This window comes from Mytilus californianus, unplaced genomic scaffold (genome assembly GCF_021869535.1).
Source record: "Mytilus californianus isolate M0D057914Y unplaced genomic scaffold, xbMytCali1.0.p SCAF_4, whole genome shotgun sequence".
NCBI classification, from domain to species: domain Eukaryota; kingdom Metazoa; phylum Mollusca; class Bivalvia; order Mytilida; family Mytilidae; genus Mytilus; species Mytilus californianus.
Genome location: NW_026262690.1, coordinates 40,944,353 through 40,966,434, shown reverse-complemented (window position 1 = coordinate 40,966,434; position 22,082 = coordinate 40,944,353). Strand labels below are relative to the sequence as shown.

General features: G+C 31.7%; 1 protein-coding gene and 2 long non-coding RNA genes across 3 annotated transcripts in view; all 3 read left to right on the top strand.

Annotated features, from left to right (window-relative positions):
* Positions 1–1,043, top strand: part of LOC127736920 (uncharacterized) — a 94,027-nt gene extending 92,984 nt beyond the window's left edge. The window contains exons 26-27 of the mRNA XM_052247486.1: positions 90–231; positions 1,032–1,043. Coding sequence (XP_052103446.1) covers positions 90–231; positions 1,032–1,043 — 154 coding nt within the window. The remainder of the gene's footprint in view (positions 1–89; positions 232–1,031) is intronic.
* Positions 1,044–5,478: 4,435 nt separating this feature from the next.
* Positions 5,479–21,519, top strand: LOC127738054 (uncharacterized). The gene is made up of 3 exons (XR_007999922.1): positions 5,479–5,646; positions 7,274–7,414; positions 14,167–21,519. It is a non-coding gene; the product is annotated as an uncharacterized LOC127738054 (long non-coding RNA).
* On the top strand, positions 8,806–11,067 carry LOC127738055 (uncharacterized). The gene is made up of 3 exons (XR_007999923.1): positions 8,806–9,561; positions 10,014–10,170; positions 10,736–11,067. It is a non-coding gene; the product is annotated as an uncharacterized LOC127738055 (long non-coding RNA).
* Positions 21,520–22,082: the final 563 nt, after the last annotated feature.

Below are 22,082 nucleotides of genomic sequence, written 5' to 3'. Positions count from 1 at the left end.
TATTATTGGCATTAATAAAAACTTCGCAATAATTTCTGAATTTACAGTAGCTACATGTTTTATGTACACACATGTTATATTGTTAACAGCTTCTGGAAAATGCCAGTTGATTTAGTGAGTGAAAAAATTAAATTTTGGGAGCAGAAAGGAAGGGAATCTCGCAAAGAAGATTTTGAAAAAGTAAAGGGTGTACTGCAAAAGGCTATGGATGCAGCCTCTGATGAAAGTATAGTAAGGACTTACATAGCCAAAATTACTATTTATCCTGTTAATATTTCGTACTGTTGGTGACAAGAACTAAAAATACATCTTCATTACAAGTAAAGGTTCTTTGGCAATCCTTTGATCCTTTACTGGTAAACAAAGTTGTATTGATGAAATTATTTAATCTTCATTGGTACAGTATAAAAATACTGAGATTTGGTATGATTGCAAATGACACAACTATCCACAAGAGTTCCATTGAGTGGATGTAAGCAATCAGAGGCAACCGTACAAAGCCAAGAGAAAACTCATACTGTATAGTCAGCTATAAAAGGCCCTGGGCCTCCGACATGAAAATGTGAAACAATTCAAACAAGAAAACTAATTTGTAACAAAACCATTTGCGATGACTTGGGACAGGGCTGTATTGAAAAAGTATTAATTCATCATTGGTAAACAAGTTTATAAATACAAATAATGTAACCTTTATTGGTAAACAAGGCTGTATTGATGAAATTATTTATACTTATATTTGCTGTACAACTTGATGGTAGTATCATTTTATATTTATTAATCATTTGCTTGTTTCCCAATTGGATAAAGCATAATTTCTATGTATTCATACGATATCATAACAGGGTTTAATTTTTGGTTTAGACAAAGGTAAAATACATACCCTTGGATCGTAATTGCCAAACTAGACTGTTTCATGATACACCATGCTGCAAATGATGTTAGTAGGTTTACTGCCATGCCAATGTAAAGAGGCTGTTGTCATTGCAGATATATATAGCTTCTTAAAAAACAATACCATTTCTTATCATTAGGTTTTACAATAGTGGTTATCTTTGCTGCAATGTACATGTAGTTTTGTGTAATTGTTGAACTTCTTTCTTCAAGCTTCGTAAATATACACAGTTTTGGGGTGTTACCCTGACATATACAGTTATCGGCAATTTGTACATTTTCCCTTTGATCATACTGCGTAATATTTTTAGGCAGTTAAGCTGCCTTATGCGAGCACCCTAGATTTGTGTTCTACCCAATAAATGCTGAAATACGTGCCATTGTTATTATCTAGCTGGATATAATGTTATTTATAACTAATTGAATAGTTTTTTCATACTTTTAATTCTGGATTACAAAAATATGACCAGAAAAAACCTTAAATGATCGTCGAACCACCCAAAAGTTTTGAAGTTGCACATAGGAAGTAGAGCACATTGGGAATCCTTATGTAGTTTATTATCCCCTGTGCTTTTGGCTAAGATGTCATAGAACAATTGTATGAAATATTTAATCGCCGAAAATCTTTAAAGACAAGCAGTTTAGATTTCCCAAATGGCAAAAGTCGTAGGAATATTGTTTGTCGTCAATACGTGCTACAACTACGTCAGTAGTCTATTAATAAGTTCCACTGTTCATGCTGTTGGCGGCAATTTCAAATTAGAAGACGAAATTTTCGTATCTTTTCAATTTGGAGGCAGGGATTCAAATTAGCGGTGGTCCGAGGTCCGCGACCTTCCACTTTTGCAATCGGACTCTCGACTTGGTTGCTAGCTACGCCCGACGGACCTTTCACTTGAAAGAAAATTAAAAATAACTTTGCAAACCTTTTTACCAAAGTCTCTAAATAAACGATCTCAAAACGTATTTTCATCTTTATTATTCATGACAGCGATGTTCATTTTGTTCAACCGCTAGCTTTATGCAGATAATCGCCTACAAGTAATGTGTAAATTCGAGTAAAATCGTATCTGACTGACAAAAACAACATTGAAAAACAATGGATGCCGTGTAGACAATTACAATATCGGGTCCGATTCCGGAAGCGGATAAGGGTAATTCCGGGTTTTGGAGATCAACTACAAAAAAAAATTTCAGGCAGGTGACAAAATACATCTATGCATGGTAAATAAATATAAACACTAGAAATGGAAACCAAAAGATATATGTAAAAGAAAGAAAAAGCAAAAAATATTTGATACAGAAACTCAAAATTACTTTTTGACAAATTTTAATGTCAAAATCCAATACAATGTGACAGCTGGGAACAGTATATCTAACAATATATATGTTCCTGGTGACAGTATAAATCTTCTTTATCAGTGATAAATGTTGATAATGCATGTAAGATGCTTTTAAAGTGTAAACATATTACTGCAATTTTTTTCTCAATTTTGAAGGGTCAGTTAACATAGCTGGAAGTTTCTTACTTTGTTTTCGCAAATAGTGCAACTAGATTTTATGATACCTGAATGTAAGCAAATCATATGATATATAGGTGGAATCCTTTGGGTCACTCTACCCCCTCCTGTTTGATAACTTTGAAACGGATGAGATCCCCACCCCTAAACCATATATATTCATGTATGGGACTATATAACTAATCAAATGAAATATAGGGGGAAGTCCCTAGGGTTACCCCACCCCTCCTGTTTGAGAATTTGGAAACAGTCGAGATCCCCACCCCTAAACCATATATATTCATGTATGGGACAATATAACTAATCAATGACAAATGAAATACAGGGGAGTCCCTGGGGTCACCCAAACCCTCCTGTTTGGGAACTTTGAAATGGTCGAGATCCCCACCCCTAAACCAAATATATTCATGTATGGGACAATATAATAAATCAAATGAAATATAGAGGGAGTCCCTGCGGTCACCCCACCCCTCCTGTTTGAGAATTTGGAAACGGTCAAGATCCCAAGACAAGACAAGACAAGACAAGACAATTTATTTAAACTTAAGCACACGTATGGTGCTACAAGAGGATAACAATTATACATTAACAATTACATATATACTTATACATTTACAAGCAAGACACACAATAAATAAATAAGTGATATCATACAATAAAATTGAAATAAACCATAGTAGGTTGATTTGTTTGCAAAATTCTTAATTGCAACGTGGATATGAAGTTATTGTAACATGCTTTGTATTATGAAAATATTTTTTCAATATGTCTTAGAAACATGCACACTTTTGTTAGCAGTGGCACGTTACAGTGTGATAATAGACCAGTAAGTTTCAATTGGGAAGGATTTTGTGTGTAATATGTAGGTATATATCTTTCTCGTAAAGACATAATTTGTTCATTGGAGCATACAAAAAAATAATGATCCCATAAACCATACATATTCATGTATGTGACAATATAACAAATGAAATGAAATATAGGGGGAGTCCTTGGGGGTCACCCCACCCCTCCTGTTTGAGAACTTGGAAACGGTCGAGATCCACCCCTTAACCATATATATTCATGTATGGGACAATATAACAAATCATATGAAATATAGGTTGAGTGCTTGGGGCCACTCTACCCCTTCCTGTTTGAGAATTTGAAAACGGTCGAGATCCCCACCCTAAACCATATATATTCATGTATGGGACAATATAACAAATCAAATGAAATATAGGGGCAGCTCCTATGGTCACTGTAAACCATCCTGTTTGAGAACTTGGAAACGGTCGAGATCCTCACCCCGAAACCATATATACTCATGTATGGGACTATATAACAAATCAAATGAAATATAGGGGAGTCCCTGCAGTCACCCCACCCCTCCTGTTTGAGAACTTGGAAACAGTCGAGATCCCGACCTCTAAATTAAACCATATATATTCATGTATGGGACAGCAGAACTTATCAAATGAAATATAGGGAGAGTCCTAAGGTTCACCCTACCCCCTCCTGTTTGATAACTTGGAAACAGATGAGATCCCCACCCCTAAACCATATATACTCATGTATTTGGCAATATAACAAATCAAATGAAATATAGGGGAAGTCACTGGGGTCACCCCACCCCCTCCTGTTTGAAAACTTGATAACGGTCGAGATCCCCACCCCTAAACCATATATATATTCATGTATGGGACAACATAAAAAATCAAATGAAATATAGGGTTAGTCCCTAAGGTCACCCCATCCCCTCTTGTGTGTGTTTTAAGAACTTGTAAAAGTTTGAGATACCAACTCCTAAACCATATTCATTCCTGTTCATCATTTCAAACAGATTTGAATGACATACAAGGTCAATCTCATAGGCATCACATATGCATATCACTTTACTAGACCTAATCAATGTGTACTAGACTTTGCCCAATGTCAGGCGACCATGGGAATGAATAATTATGGCAGCTTTGTTTGGGAGACTTCGTAACAGCATTCTGTTACAATTATTTCTTGTTTATTATAAAATTTTATTGATGCAAAAAATGAGTAGGTTTAAAGAATTTACCTTAATTATATTTTGAATAATTTCTGGTTCTATAAAAAATTTCATTTTAATATGGCTCATTTTAAAGAAAACATATCTTTCAAGCCCAAGAGTGTTTGACCAACTTTATTATAATCACCTGTCATTTTATTCCAAACTTAGACATCATGGACTTGGGGTGAAGGCGGGGGTCATTTACATTTACTATGGGCAGGTCAGTCAGACCTCACCTTTGATCCCCGTAGTAGTAAACATTTGTCTGATTTGTGTCTCATAACTTTTGCACTGTAGAACACAAACTCAGTTTTCTTTCCAGGGAAGCAAGTCCATGCATACTATTACAAGCTCGTACTAAGTCAACTTGAACTACTAACAGTCAACTAATACCAACGTTAACTATTAACTAGAACAACTGCAATCATTTCAAACTTGTACCACTGCAGACACATGACTATTAAAAATATACTTGATATATGCGTTGCTTTTGAAAACCTTGATAAAATATGAATTATTTGCCTTAATATTTAATTCGTTAAATGAACATAAATGCACAATATATGAATGTTTAATGTTTGTTCTTTTAAATCTTAAAAAAAATGAAGCAACATAGCCACAGTTTTCATAATTATGTTTGCCTTGGTTTTTGGTTAACTGCCTACAGCGCTTACAGTGCTTTGATTAAGATCATGGAAAGGACTTGATACTCGAAAAATATTAGGCAATGACGTCATGTATCAGTTCAGCAACATCGCTTGTTCAAATCCATCCGCATCAATTTATCAGTGAAATGCACACAACTTCATTCATACAACCGAACAACTATCCCAACGTTTTGTAAGCATAAAAGTAGTTTTACGAACTATTCCATTCCCTAGCGGGCTCGATTGATATTCTTGCTGATAAAGTCAGTATCAAAAACAAAAATGCCATTATTCTATATATAGTAGCTAGGTGAAAACTAAGCAAAACATGATTATGTTTCATGTTTTAATTAATTCTTCTGTAAAGTAATATTTTATTGGCTTTTATTGTTCATATTGTATAAGTCACATTTTAAAGACACAATTGAAATGATTATTTCACACCAAACTAAAAAAATATTCTATTTGTACAGGAGGAAGACAAAAACTTCATCAAACATTCAGATGAAGAAAGGATATTTCTATTTCTTAATAGAGCCTGTAAAGGTGATTTAAAGACAATTCGCAGGTATACAATTAAAATTCATTTTAAACATGTGAAGTCAATGAGTATTTTAGGCTTTCCTAAGTTTTGCCCTTAATTTTCCTGATGAAGGTTATTCCAGATATTGTAGTGGGCTTGTATCCTTACAAGTATTCAAGGGTATCTTTGGCTTAGTAGAATTTTTTGAACCCTGGAAATTCTGTTAACCTTAAATATCAAAGAAAATTTACCTGATAGATATACTTTTTTATTTGTTTACTTTAAATGTCATATGCCATTTTAAAAATGACATTGGCTGAATTAAAGAAATTGTGTAATTTTTTTACATGTCTGTTTAGTATAAGCTTTTATGTTATCAATACAAAAGTTTCATGCATCATGCATATATGTGTGCATAGTTTTACCTCTCAGCATGTCATATGTGTCTGTGGGAGATTCATATTGTAATTGCTAACATTTTCTTTGAATTAAATTACTTGCTAGCTATGAATTTTTTTTTTTGTTCAATCATAAATGAAAGTGAAATAGTGAAATAATACTTTAATTTTAGCAGCCAGATTAGTTCGATTTTGTCAAAATAAGATAAAAAACACCACTGACGAATTATTCACTTGTGAATAATTCGACCTCATTGAATCCGTATTCATGTGACCTTCAATTTAACCCATTAGCTAGAGATTGATTACGCATGAATTAGTTGTGTTCAGTCATTAAAAGGGAAAGAATGTTAACATTGAAAGTGAAACAAAGGTGAACCATTGTTTTGACTGACTCAATCCATAAAAAACTCATTCTAATACAGGTAAAATTGATGACTAACTTATCTTTTTTAGCCTATAACATGAAATCAAAGAGACCTAGAAAAGTCAAATTGCATGAGGTCGTTATCTATTTATATTTATGCTTATGTATATATATCGGGTTATGTGACTGTTGGCAGTCTTCGGAGGTCATCTTGATAGTTAGTTAGGTGGCCTCCAGACTAAAATACAAAGGAAATGCTGATATATATCATCGAGTCCATGCATTGTTAATTGTTTATTTCAGACTTATTGTAATTTGGATATATGTTTTTGTATGTTATAAATCATATATTAGAGTTTGAGTCAAATCAGTGAACATGAATTTGACAGCTAATGCCCCTTTAAACTGTTTGTTTTTTTGTGTATATTGATCTTGAGATATTCATCTTAGCTGAAGTTTTTGTTTTCAGCAGTAAATCATCTTATCTTTATAACTTCATACAATATTTACGAGTAAATCTCATTAAAGTTGGTTAAAATCTGCTTTATTCCATTGACAAGATAACAGGTAGAAATTACTATTATAGTTGCTTTTGTTTGCATCATATTCTTTGCATTATGATCTATTCTTAGAAAACTATAGTTTCAATTTAAAATTATGCCATTTAAGTTCATTTTGTAATAGATGATAGTAAAACCATTTAACATTGCAGGACACATATGAATTTCTTTGTATACATATGTTTTTTTTATTCTTATTGAAACAGGGCCTGATTGTCAGTAGGTACCCGTTAAAATTCAATTCATAGCACTGTCTAATGAAGTGATTTAAATAGTAATAAATCTGTTGTTTTTATACTATTTCAAATTCTTTTTCAGTGATTTGCTTTTCTCTCTTTAAATTACAGGTATTTACAGACAGACATTAAACTTTGTAATAAAATTGACTATGATGAAAGATCAGCTTTACATATGGCAGTAGCAGAGGGACATATTCACTTGGTTAAATATCTATTGAAGCATGGAGCTGATAAGCTTATGAAAGACAGGTATATTTAAAGATTGAAATAACAAATTTTACCATATTTTGTGCTTACACCAGAGCTCAGGTGGACCCATTGTGGGAAGACACCTCTTGTACACTCAAATTTAACATAATATTCAGTAAAGTATTGAATACAATAGCTTTTCTTACTTTTCCAAGGTATTGTTTAATCTTAGTCTTATGGTTAAAAGAAAGAAGTGACCTGTCCACCCAATAGGATAAGCATGGTAACATCTAGTTATCATGACTGTTATGTTCTTAAAAACCATCCTCAATTTTTCAAGAAGTTTTTTAATAAGGCAGGCGTACGTATAAATAATTTTTAAACCACATCTTTATTGCAATACAAGTATGTTTTATTGTGGAGTAGCATATTATTCCCCATAGAATGTAACAAATTGTGTGTTTGGAATATTCCTTCGTATTGCATTTGTTCAATGTTGCTTGACAAATGGCTGTTTGGCAGCAATGGAGGCTTCAGTAATGTATCATTTCACTCATGACAATATTCACTGAAATAAGAGCAATAATCCTGTGTTATGTAATTATTGTAAATGGTATCTAAATGTGAAGTTAAAAGGTCTTTCCCTACTGAAAATGAGTACGGGATTCCACTGGATTTCCAGTGAAATTACACTGGTATTCAGTGGAAAAAAATATTCCGATGGAATCCCATTAGAATTTCATCCAAAACATCTGGAATATTTTTCACACTTTAATTCCAATGGAAAATCAGTGAAATTTCCAATGAAACTTCCAAAGATTTTCCAATAAATTTCCAGTGGAATATTATTGTTTATATTTCAGTGGATTTTTGATTTAATGCAAATATTCCAGTGGAATTTTGGACTTAGAAATTTAAAGGAATATATACTTCTAATTCAAATTTTTCAAATAATTAAGTGCATGATTATTATATAAAGGATTTAATTTGTAACATATGATTTGCTGGCCTGATAAGAAATTAAATATTATAATCATGATAATATATGGGATGTAATGAATATTTCATAAACCTACATATATACATGTATATGAAACATTTGTTCAAAAAAGTTACATGGTTAAACGTAATATGAAATGAATATGACCCCCCCCCCCCCCCCCCCATATAAAATAAGTAAAATGGTAGCTCCTCATATGTAGGGTGAATATAATGCATCACCATATAGCCTATGAGTATGACACATTGAAAGGATATATTTTAACTATTAAGAAATAAAATTAAATGTGCAATAATATAAATAAATAAATGAATATTTTATATCAAATTGGGTTGAGAATAAGATTCTGTTTGATTTAACGAACAAAAACAATTAAGATTCTTTTTGAAAAATGTGCATGGCTCTTAAAAGGGCCGTTTTTAAACAGATCTGTTGCAGAAATTATCTCAGTCTGTACGAATTGTTAGGATAACTCCGTTTTTTTCTTCAAGTGACCGTACTGGCAACTGCCCTGCACTACAGTCTACATGTATACAATAATATAATTATTTCTCCTTTGACTTCATCATGTTCATTAACTGTTACTGGTCTACTGTTCTTTTGAGAAAAACAAAGTGAACGGCTTTCATTTTCCACATTGTTCTATAAACTGTTTCGGTATCTTAACTTTGTCGGTGTGATGAATTTTTCATCATTTTCATGTCCTGAACTCGGCACTGGAACTCGGGTCATATAAGTTAATCTATAGAAACATTTCACTTAATCCCCTCCAATTAATTGTACGCTAAATGTCAGTGTTTTGGCATAATTTGAGCAGAAAATTCGTGAAACTGTAGTCTATAATGTTGTTTTTCAACAAACATGTTTACATTCATGGAGGCTGCCATTTTTTCTACCAGACTATAAATATAACCGCTGATTTGATTGGATAACTCAATTTCCGGGATTTCCGATCGGCCAATCAGATCGTCGTTATCATTAATACACGGAATGTGTTCAAATTTGAAACTACAAATATTGTACGAGTATGTATCCTGTCCAGCTGTGGTTACATTAATCATGTTAATAATTATTAATACTCAACAACCTTCGATAAATAAAGAAATAGACATTAAAGGCAGAACATTTAGACATGACATTAGCTGTTGAACCAAGAATTTACGATGAGACGATGTGCTGATGTAGGGCAGACGTACAGCAGATACAGGTAATTTTTAAGAGATTTTACATTTGATCATGAATATTTTTAATTAAAATTTAAAAAAAGATATACACCCCCTTTAGTTTCATTCATAGACTCCGTTAGTTCACACTTTGAGGATGACCATTTGGTGTTCTGAAAAGAGGGAGGTGGGAATGTAATAATAATTTTATTATTCAATATTCAATTACATTGTGTGCCTTCACAATCAAGGAAAGATGTTTACTACACAATTTCCGGCACATTCAACTTAATTTTGTCATGTTCTGATTTGGATGGACATGCAACACAAAAATTCCCTAAAGGTTAATATTGTGTTTTAGAATCTTTATACTTAAATGAAAGAAGCTTCTTAATTATATATGTACATTGTATGATAAATATCAGTAATATATGATGCATACAGGTCATGACCAGAATTAAAAATTATTAATAAAATGTCTACATATTTTTTTTAGGTTGTCCATATATTAAAAGGCATTGTTCATGGTGAAGGTACAAAGCTGCAAAAATGATGACTGTGCATCGATCAATACCCACTCAATAATATGAAAACACGATGAAAACAAACGAACCAGCAGCAGAAGAGAAATTTGAGTATAAGATTATTGAAAGGTACTTATTGAATTATTTTTTCATCCTTCCCACACTTGAAAGAAAATACATTAATCATTCACATCTATACATCTATAAGCTGTAAACACAGATAGTAAACCAACAACAAACACAACACAAAGGGAAAGATAATATGAGGCTAAATAAAAATATATGCATGGTTCCAATTACCTTACCTACCTTTTTTTTAGTCTTAACAATAGCCTACCTTAAAGATTTTTTTGTCATTTTTCAGTCATTGTCAGTATTAAGCACTGTTTAAGTCAGAATGTTGCTCCCATAGACTCAATGTAAAAAAAAGCCATAAAATAAAAAAAATCCTTGCACATAGTCTTCAACAATAGACATACATGTGTCTAAATTGCTCTTAGTGTATAAATGTTGTGAATAAATTAAACAAACACCAAAAAAATATGCCAGTAACATATATTTTTGAATAATTGCAGACTGGAGCATGGTATTGTAATGTTATTTTAATTCAAAATTCTATGCGAGGATTTGTATAGTGAGACTATAAAAATCCTTGTTCTATGCATGTTATGATGTATGATTTTTTTTCTTTCAGATTAATCAATGAACATGATGAAGACTTAATGGAACAGGATTGGAATGCAGAAACTTTGGACTTAATTCATGAATAACATCAATGGATGATGAAGAAAACTGAACAAACTGACAAAGTATTTCGGATGCATGTAAACTGGACATTTTTGTTTGTTTAATGCACAATAAACAAATTTGTAAAATTGATAATTAAAACCATTTGTGAAAGATTTCAAGAGGACCAAAAGTTACCATGGACTTATGAATGATTTAACCAGAAAAATGATTTACATGTACAATTAAGTAAATACATCTTTGACTAAAAAATGATAATTTATCAACATTAATATTTTAAAGAGGTTAATTGATCTTTTCATTTAAAAGGTCTTAAATGTGGATAATGTATAAACTGTTTTAATTTCTTTAATTCTTGACTTGCATTAAAATGGTTATTGTCTTATTTCAAGTTTTCTTTTTAATTCATTTAAAGATAAGCAGTGCATGCAAAATGATAATTACATTTCAGTGGAAATGTCAATTTCCATTGAAATATCACTGGTTTTCTTTGGTTGATTGTTACAATTTCCAATGGAATTACCACTGGTATCCCAGTTGAAAACAATAAATGTCCAGTGGGAAAACAATGGTATTTCAACGATGTTTTCACTGGTATTCCAATGGAATTTCCACTGTATTCCACTCGAGTATTCACCGGAATCCCACTGGATATTCCACTGATATCCCAATGGAAAACAATGAATGTCCAATGAAAATCCCGACCAAATTTCCCAGTGGTAATACAGTGGTATTCCAATGGAACTCTGATGAAACTCCACTGGTATTTTCAGTGAAATCCCACTTTACATTTTCAGTAGGGTTATCAAAGGGAAAAGATATTCTACAAGTATATAAGTGCAATAACAAATTTTGTGTCACCACAAGAAGTTAAGTTAGTCAGACTTGGACATGCTGTTTCCATCTGACTTGATGTCAACAATTTGATAAAGTTTGTGTTTAGGTCAGTTTGAAGGGTGTCACGAATGGTAAGTCAATGATTTTTGGTATGGAGTTGTATCTGTGTTATCACATCTCATATTCATGAATATTATTTGTTCCGTCAGTCATGGTCTATTGACTTTGAAACTTTAGCTTAGTTTAAATGTTCAAGTTTGTGTTTAGGTAACAACTAATGGCAAGTCAATGGTATTTGGTATGCAGTTGTGTTAATATAGATCAGTATAAGAACATATCATTTCTATATATGGAGATTAAATGACCCTGCATCCTCTGTTATAGTTCAATGACTGCAATATTTGCATAGTTTACATGTTAAAGTCAAACCACATATGATAAGGCAATGATATTTAGTACTGTGGATTCATTATTATTCATTGGATACCAATTTTAGTGGGTTTCATGGGAACAGGTGAACCACGATTCCAAATGTTCAACGACTTACAAATTTTCTATAAGCCCTGTATGCAAAGATAGGTAAAACCAAGAAATCAAATATCCACGAAAATTCAAGTTTTCCTGAATCTGCGAAAATTGATACCCAAAAAAATAAATGAATCCACATTGTTGTTAAATTAGCATTGGCATATCTCATTTCCACTGAGATTATTTGGCATGAACCTTTAGTCATAGTTCATTGACATTTGATGTTTTACATAGTTTGCATGTCAAAGTAATGCCATTTGATATCAAAATAAGATATAAGTAAGACATATCTCTGTATCATCATTTAGAAAGGCAAGAAGCCATGTTTACCTATTCATAATATTGCCTGTTCTTAGCAATATTGCACTGCATATACAAAAGAATATCACAAGCTAACATTTTCTAACATTGCACAGGAAGCATACAATAATAAACAGATAATTACATAAATAAAAGGATATGATAGATAGAGGTTAATGTGACAGTAATGCAATGACATATAATAAAAGGACACCAAGAATCCAACATACATACAGTCTTTAACAATACACAAGTGTCTATACAATATGTCAAACTCTAAATCCCCAGAAGTCATATAAAGTTTTGAATAATTTAATAGTCTATCAATGAACATCAAATTCTCAAAATAGCAGTAAAAACATAAAGATAAGACTTAAGAACACTAGCAAGGTTACTGACTTAGGCTAGGCACATGAATATGTGACAGGGTAAATAGGTACATAAAAGAACAAAAAATACAAACAAATCTATCTTGTTTGTAAGATCTAATTTAAATCAGGTTATAAATAATGTCATTACAACAGTTTAAATTTACACTTAGCCTTTCTTTTTATACGTCCGCAAAAAATTTGCGGTGGTATATATTGGTATCACGGCGTTGTCTTCTGCGTTGTCCGAAGACATTTGGTTTACGGACAATAACTTTAGTATAAGTAAATGGAAATCTATGAAATTTAAACACAAGGTTTATAACCACAAAAGGAAGATTGGGATTGATTTTGGGGGTGATGGTCCCAACAGTTTAGGAATTAGGGGGCCAAAAAGGGACCCAAATAAGCATTTTTCTAGTTTCCAGACAATAACTTTGGAACGTTGTATGGATCTCTCTGAAATTATACCACAAGTTTCCATACCACAAAGGGATGGTTAGGATTGGCTTTTGGGGGTTATAGCTCAAACCCTTTAGGAATTGTGGGCAAAAAAGGGGAAAAAGCAAGGGTTTCCATGTTAATGGACAATTACTTTAAAAGTACAATGTTGTGTTTTAATTACCTCCCTTACACTGCATTTAAATTATGTATAAAGAAATGTTGTACTGCCTTGAGGTTATTAGCTGTCAATTTATTTGTAGAACTTACTGTTTTGAAAATGCTGATTAAGTTATATTAATTATAGCCATGATTGTGTATGTCATTTTCTATTTTTAATTAAGACTTTTATGATGTATTTAAATGGGTAATTATGGTTGCAAAATCTATTGGAAATTTGAATTGAGATTATGACCATATTTTGAGGGAAAGAAATTTTTTATTTTTGGAAAAGGGGGGGGGGTGAAAAAAATTGGGGGGAGGGGGTAAAAAAGAAATTGTGGGGGACAATTTTTTCTTAGATTTCAGAAATTAAAAAGAAAATTTCTTCAAATATTATTTTTTTTGCAAAAAAAGGGGGGTGGGGGTAAAAAAAAAAAAAATTTGGAAGGGGGGGGGGTTCAATTTGCAACAGCATGGTGTATTGCACAAAAGCAAAAAAAATGAATATAAATTCAAATCATATAACCAATTCTAAGTTCTTTGACTACATTTATTCTGTGTCAGAAACCTATTATGTATCAAATATTTAATTACAATCCAAATTCAGACCTGTATCAAGCTTGAATATTGTGTCCATTTTTGCCAAGACTGTTCAGGGTTGGACCTCTGCGGTTGTATCCAGCTGAGCTTGGCTCAGAATTTATTTATATTTGATTTAATGTGATATTTTTTCTATGTTTAGATGGCAACGTACACCTTTAGATGAAGCAAAGGAAAGTGGAGATCAAAATATGATAAGACTGTTTGAAAGTTAATACACCCACATTAAGTATACATATATATATTGATACTTAATGATGAGGTTATCTAAAAGAACAGCAAACTGCCAAATAAAAGCTTGAAGTACGCTTTATAATATTATCTATGTTCCTGTTGTACAACTCTTTATACAATTTTACATTGTTCACAAGTATGATTTACTTTGTTCACAAGTATGTATCTGTTGAACCCTAGCTAGTCAAGCAGTTGTTCTATCTACTTTTTTTATTATAAGTAGAAGGATAACATTGTTTTATTTGTATAAATCTTCTGCCATGGCAATACAAAAATAAGAAGATGTGGTGTAATTTCCAATGAGACGAACACTCCACCAGAAACCAAATGACAGAATTTAACAACTATAAGTCACTTTAGTAAAATTTTTTTTAAACTTTACTGGTATATTTGCAAGTAAATGATGCTAACAATAGGATCAGGAATAAAACATTCTGAACAAACATCTTGAAGTGAAATATTTTTTTTGTAAGTAGAAGGTTAACATTGTATTAATATGTGTTCATTTCAAACTTTGAATCTTCTGCTATGGCAAGTATATTATTTTTTTTAATTTACTAGTTTATTTAGAAATAAATGACGCTAACAATTGGATAAGGAATAAAACATTCTGAACAAACATAGTGGAGAAACTATAGTTTAATCATACTTTTCAAAAATGCTAGCTTAAAAACAAAAAATTTATTTATTCAACTATATAGTCATTGTGAAACAAATACTCTGTTCACTCTATCCGATTTGATTTTAGTTTCTGCTCAAATAAGTTGATAATGAAAAAAATCAGGGGTTATTTTGGGTAGTATGAACATCTTACCAGTAACCATTGCCAAACATGGACTGATTTTCATTGGCGTTAATCTTGCAATCTATATAAAGAGTGAGCAAGAAAAAGTAGGAGTTCACTACTCTATACAGAATATACATGAATTCATATACACAGGAAGGCAGATTGGTGCTGTAGGTTTCCTCAAAACCCCTTAAAGGAGTTGGGAAAAATTGAGACTTGAAAAACTTGCATTTGTTATGCAGAGAAAGTAATCAAATCCAACCGAGAGATTCAACTAACATTTTTTGTACATACTGGTACATGTCTATTTTTGTTAAGCAGGGAACCTAAAATTGAGGTGAATTGAATAACAAGTGTGAACTTAGGTATCCCAGGTTCATCCAGAAGCAAATTTCATAATGTGAACTCACTAAAAGTCGTACAGGTTTCCTACAACAACAGTGTTCCCTGATGATAAACAATATGTATTCAACTAGCTTCTGATTTTTTAAGCTAAGGCCTAGCAGTATGAAAAAATCATTCAATACAATTGCATTTTACAGATCGACAATTTCACACTGCCATTGTCATTTTTTATTTATTATACATGTATTCGTATTAAATATATTACATAGATATATTTTTTCCTTTTTATTTACCACTAAGCATTTTAATGATAAGTTATCATTTATTTATATATACATGTATTTGATATTATTTTTTGGTTGGTGCTTATTTTGTATTTTAATAAATATTGATAATAAAATCTAAATGTATGTCCATATTGTACATTTTTTTACTGTATATTTCTTAATTACTTTTTCAGCCTTGTATGTATTTGATACTTTTGCTCTGTGTATTTTCAATTTTATCATAAATGTTGAGTCTTATGTAAATGTAATGCACATCTGATGTACTAAATTTTGATATCCTTGAAAAGATTTTGTTAAAATAGGCATTCTGCTGCTTAATTTAATGCAATGAACAAGTTAATTACTGGTCATGAAAAAATGTTGCTGGCTTTAGTGAAACACTAGACGTAAACACTATCATCCTTAAGATATGAATCAAAAAGGTTTATTTCGTTAAATGAGACAGCAACCTAACTTCACAAAAACTAAAAAATATCTAGAGATCAGCATAAACTTATTGAAATAGACAGGAGTCTATACAATATATCCAGCTCTCATTCCTGACTAAACATTGTTGCTATTAAATTTAACATAAACTATGAAAGAGTTGCTATCAACAGCAAATACCCAAAAATGCCTAATATCAGGGAGATTTTTTGGATAACAAAAGACCACTACTGATGATGTACGTGACTTAGGAGGGGCACATACTTTGGGCAGGGTACCGGTAACACTAATGTTTAGTTTATAAGCTAATCAAATATACCTTCTGGTAAAACAGCTTATCTGAATTTACTAGAAATAGAACCAAGGATTAATATTTTTAAATGAAAATCCTGTAAAGGATGTGAAGCTGCGCAACATCAATTTGAAAAAAAAAAATTATTGCTGACCCTCTTAAGAAATGTTGATTTATCAAACATTTAAAAAAATAAGTTTACAGATAATGGGAAAAAATAAGGAAAATCTAGATAAATGGCCAGTCACCACCAATATGTGGACTCAATATTGATATATATCATTCCATACCTAAAATTGCTCTTTACCAAAATATGTCACCTTTTAGAATGACACTTTCACTGAATATATGATGTCAATGAGATCCAAATACTTAAAATTTGCGTGTTAAATCACTTTTTTTTTGTTACCACCCTTTTAACTCATTCTTGACAGCCAATTATTTCACAACCAAAACACTGCAGATAAGAGAGCTTTTTTGTCGAGCCTTCGACTTTAGTCGAAAAAGCGAGACATAGCGATCCTACATTCCGTCGGCGGCGGCGGCGGCGTCCACAAATATTCACTCTGTGGTTAAAGTTTTTGAAATTTTAATAACTTTCTTAAACTATCCTGGATTTCTACCAAACTTGGACAGAAGCTTGTTTATGGTTATAAGATAGTATCCAGAAGTAAATTTTGTAAAAATAAAATTCCATTTTTTCCGTATTTTACTTATAAATGGACTTAGTTTTTCTGCCGGGAAATATTACATTCACTCTGTGGTTAAAGTTTTTAAAATTTTAATAACTTTCTTAAACTATCCTGGGTTTCTACCAAACTTGGACAGAAGCTTGTTTATGATCATAAGATAGTATCCAGAAGTAAATTTTGTAAAAAAAAAAATCCATTTTTTCCTTATTTTACTTTTAAATGGACTTAGATTTTCTGCCAGGAAACAACACATTCACTCTGTGGTTAAAGTTTTTAAAATTTTAATAACTTTCTTATACTATTTTGGATTTGTACCAAACTTGGACAGAAGCTTGTTTTAGATCAAAAGCTAGTATCTAGAAGGAAATTTTGTAAAAAAATAAATCCATTTTTTCAGTATTTTACTTTTAAATGGACTTAGATTTTCTGCCAGGAAACAACACATTCACTCTGTGGTTAAAGTTTTTAAAATTTTAATAACTTTCTTATACTATTTTGGATTTGTACCAAACTTGGACAGAAGCTTGTTTATGGTCAAATGCTAGTATCTAGAAGGAAATTTTTTTTTTTCTTCCAGTTAACATTACATTCAGTCTGCAGTTAATGTTTTTAAACATTTATTAGATTCATAAACTATCCTTGATTTTTACCAAACTTGGACAAAAGCTTCTTACAATCAAAAGAAAGTATCAAGAGGAATATTTTTATTGATTTACTTCCTCATTTTTGTTGAGCCTGCGATTAACAGAAAAAGTAGGCGAGACACTGGGTTCCGCGGAACCCTTACGAATTTTATAGTATGTTTGTTAAAATTTTTTTGCATACCGTATTATCAAAGGGCTTTTCATATTATGGTAGTCCAGGAATAAATATATGTTTTACACTTTGAAAGTGCTACCTACCTTTATTTTTTTTTTCCTTTCTGGAAGGAATATATATGAAATGATCTTGCTTCCTAACTGAGTTAAAAAAAAAATATGTCCAGCCTCACATGTTTAACTGCAGATTTTATGTCTATATATCACTTTTTCATAGATTTACCAATTAATACATGTTTTTTAAAATTGAGTAAAGTGGATTTTAAAAAGGTCGAAAACAAGTCTGTATACTTCGTTAATCTGTTTTTGCATCTTTGCTGATGATATGTAGTATTGGTTGAAGTTGTAAGAACTATTTGCGTGCTTTATCATTTTTATATCAAGAACAATATAAATACAATTTCAAACTTATTTGTGATTTTTAAAAAAATCATTATCTTGGCCTGAGAGTGCATCACATGATGATTTTTCCAGGTAATACATTTTAGGTAACATGTATCTGGCACCACTAAAAAACAATGAATGAAAAAGGTCAATGTGTTGATATTTCAATGGGAAAATTAATTTAGGTTCAGTAGTTTATTCGTCTCAAATGTTTTAAAAAAAGTATCTGATAATCTTGGTGAATGTGCTCCTTATGAGGACAATAAATTGTGAAAATGCCTTATGTGACTAATTTATGGTTACATGTAGAAATATTCACTTATATAATAAGTGACAACTTTACAATAGACATTCTCTATTGGATAACCACAATTATATATAAAAAATTTAGCCAACCAATATAAGATCTGCAAATTTACATTATATTGATTATTGATTGATTGATTGGTGTTTAATGCCACTTTCAGCACTTTTGTGCTATTTCGTGGCAGTCAGTTATTAAATGCGGAAGGAAGCCGAAGTAAGTTGAGAGATCCACGAAGTAAAACTGACAATCCTAGTCAAATAAGATTGGAGTCGAGCTCACCTGCCACATGCGGGATTTGAACTCACAACTTTAGTGTTGACAGGCTAGTGATAAAAAAGTTCAGCTACTTAGACCACTCTGCCACAGAGGCCTCTAATTTAAATTAGAAATTAGAAATTTGTTTTGCATGCACATGTATAAAAATTGCAGTTTTTATCCAACGCAATCATAGATTTGAACTTTGTTTTCAATTTAGACTTATCTATCTATATATATATGTGCATGCAAAACAAATTTCTTGGTAGAGGGGTCTAAATACAGCACAAACAACATTTTCCAAAAGACCAAAAAAGTGAAAAAGTATATTTAAACAAAACACATTTGACTAACAGGTCGAACAACGGATGTTCTTAAACTCTTCTGACTGCCATTGGCAATTGCCAAATAAACAGATCACAAGATGCAACAAAATGGATCTTTATTATTAATTTAATACCAAACAGAAAACAATAAACTTGCACAAAAGATGGTATACTGCAAACATGAGGTGCAAAAATTTATACACCATATCCGGATTTCGACAATTAACGTCTCTTCAGTGATGTTAGGAATCGAAACAGTATTTGGAAGGCCATATATTTTACCTCAATTTAGGATAGACTCTTGAATTTTGAAGAGTCGAAATAGGATAAACGGATCATATAAACCCATAGATATAGTAGATACTTCATGCAAATTTGCATGAGCTTAAAGGTTGATGGGCTAGATTTGAGACGAAGTATATATAAATGATGGTGTTAGCCCTGTATAACCACAGGTTATCAGATGGAGAATGTTTGTTTTAAAGTTGTCACATATTTATATATGTTGTGTACAAATTGTAATGTTGTACAAATTATAATTCGTACAGTATTTTTGTACAAGTTGTCAGTATTTTGTGAATACCTTTACATAACTAGATTAAATAAGCACAGTGTCTTTGGTTAAGCTTGTCACTGTCTTATTTCCACAACTACATGCTACAGTCTTGCACATAGTACTGACAAAAAGTTTATACAAAAACACTAAAATATATTTTGTGGACATAGAATTTGTTATAAGTAAAAAAATAAAAATATAATCTAAACCAATCATGCGACCTTATTTGTAGTTTTATGACATAGAGGACAGTGCTTAATGTTAGGTTGAAGTATATAAATTTGTGAGTAAAACACAGAACTGGATAATTATTGAAGGTAAACTTGTATCACATGGTGAAAGAAGGTGTGTGTCAAAATACTGATAACTTGTACAAAAACCCTGTACAAATTATAATTTGTACGAAATTACAACTTGTACACAACATATATACTAATCAAAACTAAATAATAACAGTACTATTCAGATACCATATTACTAACTTGATGCAGATTTTGTATTTTTTATAAAAGATAATTCAGTGAATTGTAATTGTAATTGTAGTATTGCTCATTGCTGACGATGAACCTCATCACTGCCATTTCTACCAATTTGGTTTCTGAGAGCGTTATTTGTTTTGTTTTTTTATTTGGACATTTAGTTTATAATGTAAGTTTGTATCAAGCAATGTATCTGCTCACTTCCCTCATCAGTATGTAGCTGATGTCTTGTGTTTTTTTTAAGTACAATAGATAATATTTTGTTGTATTAGCATTGGCACATCTCATTTCCATGGGGATTATTTTGCCCTGCCCCCTCAGTCATGGTCTATTGACTTTAAAACTATTACTTAATTTACATGTATTAGTTTGTGATTAGGTCAGTTTATGTGGAACCACTAGTGGTAGGTAAATGATATTTGGTATGCAGTTGTATAAGCATTGGCATATCTCATTTCCATAGAGATTGTTTGGCTCTTTCCCCTCAGTCATGGTCTATTGACTTTTAATTTTTTGCTTAGTTTACATGTATTAGTTTGTGATTATGTCAGTTAAAGGGGAACCATTAGTGGTAGGCCAATGTTAATTGGTATTCAGTTGTATAAGCATTAGCGCATCTCATTTCCATGGAGATTATTTGGCCCGGCCCCCTCAGTCATGGTCTATTGACTTTGAAACTTTTGCTTAGTTTACATATGGATCAGTTTGTGATTGGATCAGTTTAAGATGAACTGCTAATGTTAAGTCAATGATATTTGGTATGCAAATTTATTGGCATTTGCAAGTCTCGTTTCCATTGAGATTATATAGCTCCAACCCCTCATCATGGTTCATTGACTTTAAAACTTTTACATAGTGTTTAGGTTTGTTTAAAGGGAATGACTTATGATAAGTCAATAGTATTTGGTATGCAGTTTTATTTAGCACTGGCACATCTCATTTCCATGGAGATTGTTAAGCCATGTACCTTCAGTCAAGGTTCATTGACTTTGGATATTTTCATAACTTACATGTTAAAGTATTGCTATTTTAATTTCAACATTTGCATTATCAAAATTACAAAAAGGCAAGACATATCTCTGTGTTAGCCTGCTTCTGCCTTGCATTGCATTTTTTCAACATTTAAATCAGGTGTTTGTTTTTTCTTTTTCTTTTTGTTGTTATTTATTTATTTATATTTTAATGTAGATAGATAATTGACAAAACAACTTGCAAAATGAAAATGATCTTAAATGTGCGTATTTTAAGCTATGTTATTAATAAATTAATGTATGCATGTTGCAAAATATAAAAGATAGTGACTTCAACTTCTCTTTTCTATTCCCATTGATAGTTTTTGTCGAGCCTGTGACTTCACTCACAGAAAGATCGACATGAGGATCCGGCTGCGGAGTTATCTAACAACTTAAAAGCTTTATATTTTAGAAGGTGGAAGACCTGGATGCTTCATACTTTGTATATAGATGCCTTATGTTATGAAGTTTCCGTCTGTCATATGTCCATTGTCCATGACCACATTTTCATGGTTCAGTGACTACTTGAAAAAAAAAAAAAGATTATTTATGCCTTCGCCGACGCGGAGGGGGCATTATGTTTTACCCTTGTCCGTCTGTCCGGCTAAAGTTAAGTTTTTGTGTTTTGGTTTTCTTTCTTCTAATACTGTATGCAATAGGTCAACTATATTTGGTGTATGGAAATATTTTATGATGTAATTGTCAGTCTGGCAGGTTTTTATTTGACCTAGACCCCATTTTCACAGTTCATTACTCAATGTTAAGTTTTTGTGTTTTGGTCTGTTTTAAACTATAAGCAATAGGTCAACTATATTTGGTGTATTGAATGATTGTTAGGTGTACATGTCCAACTGGCA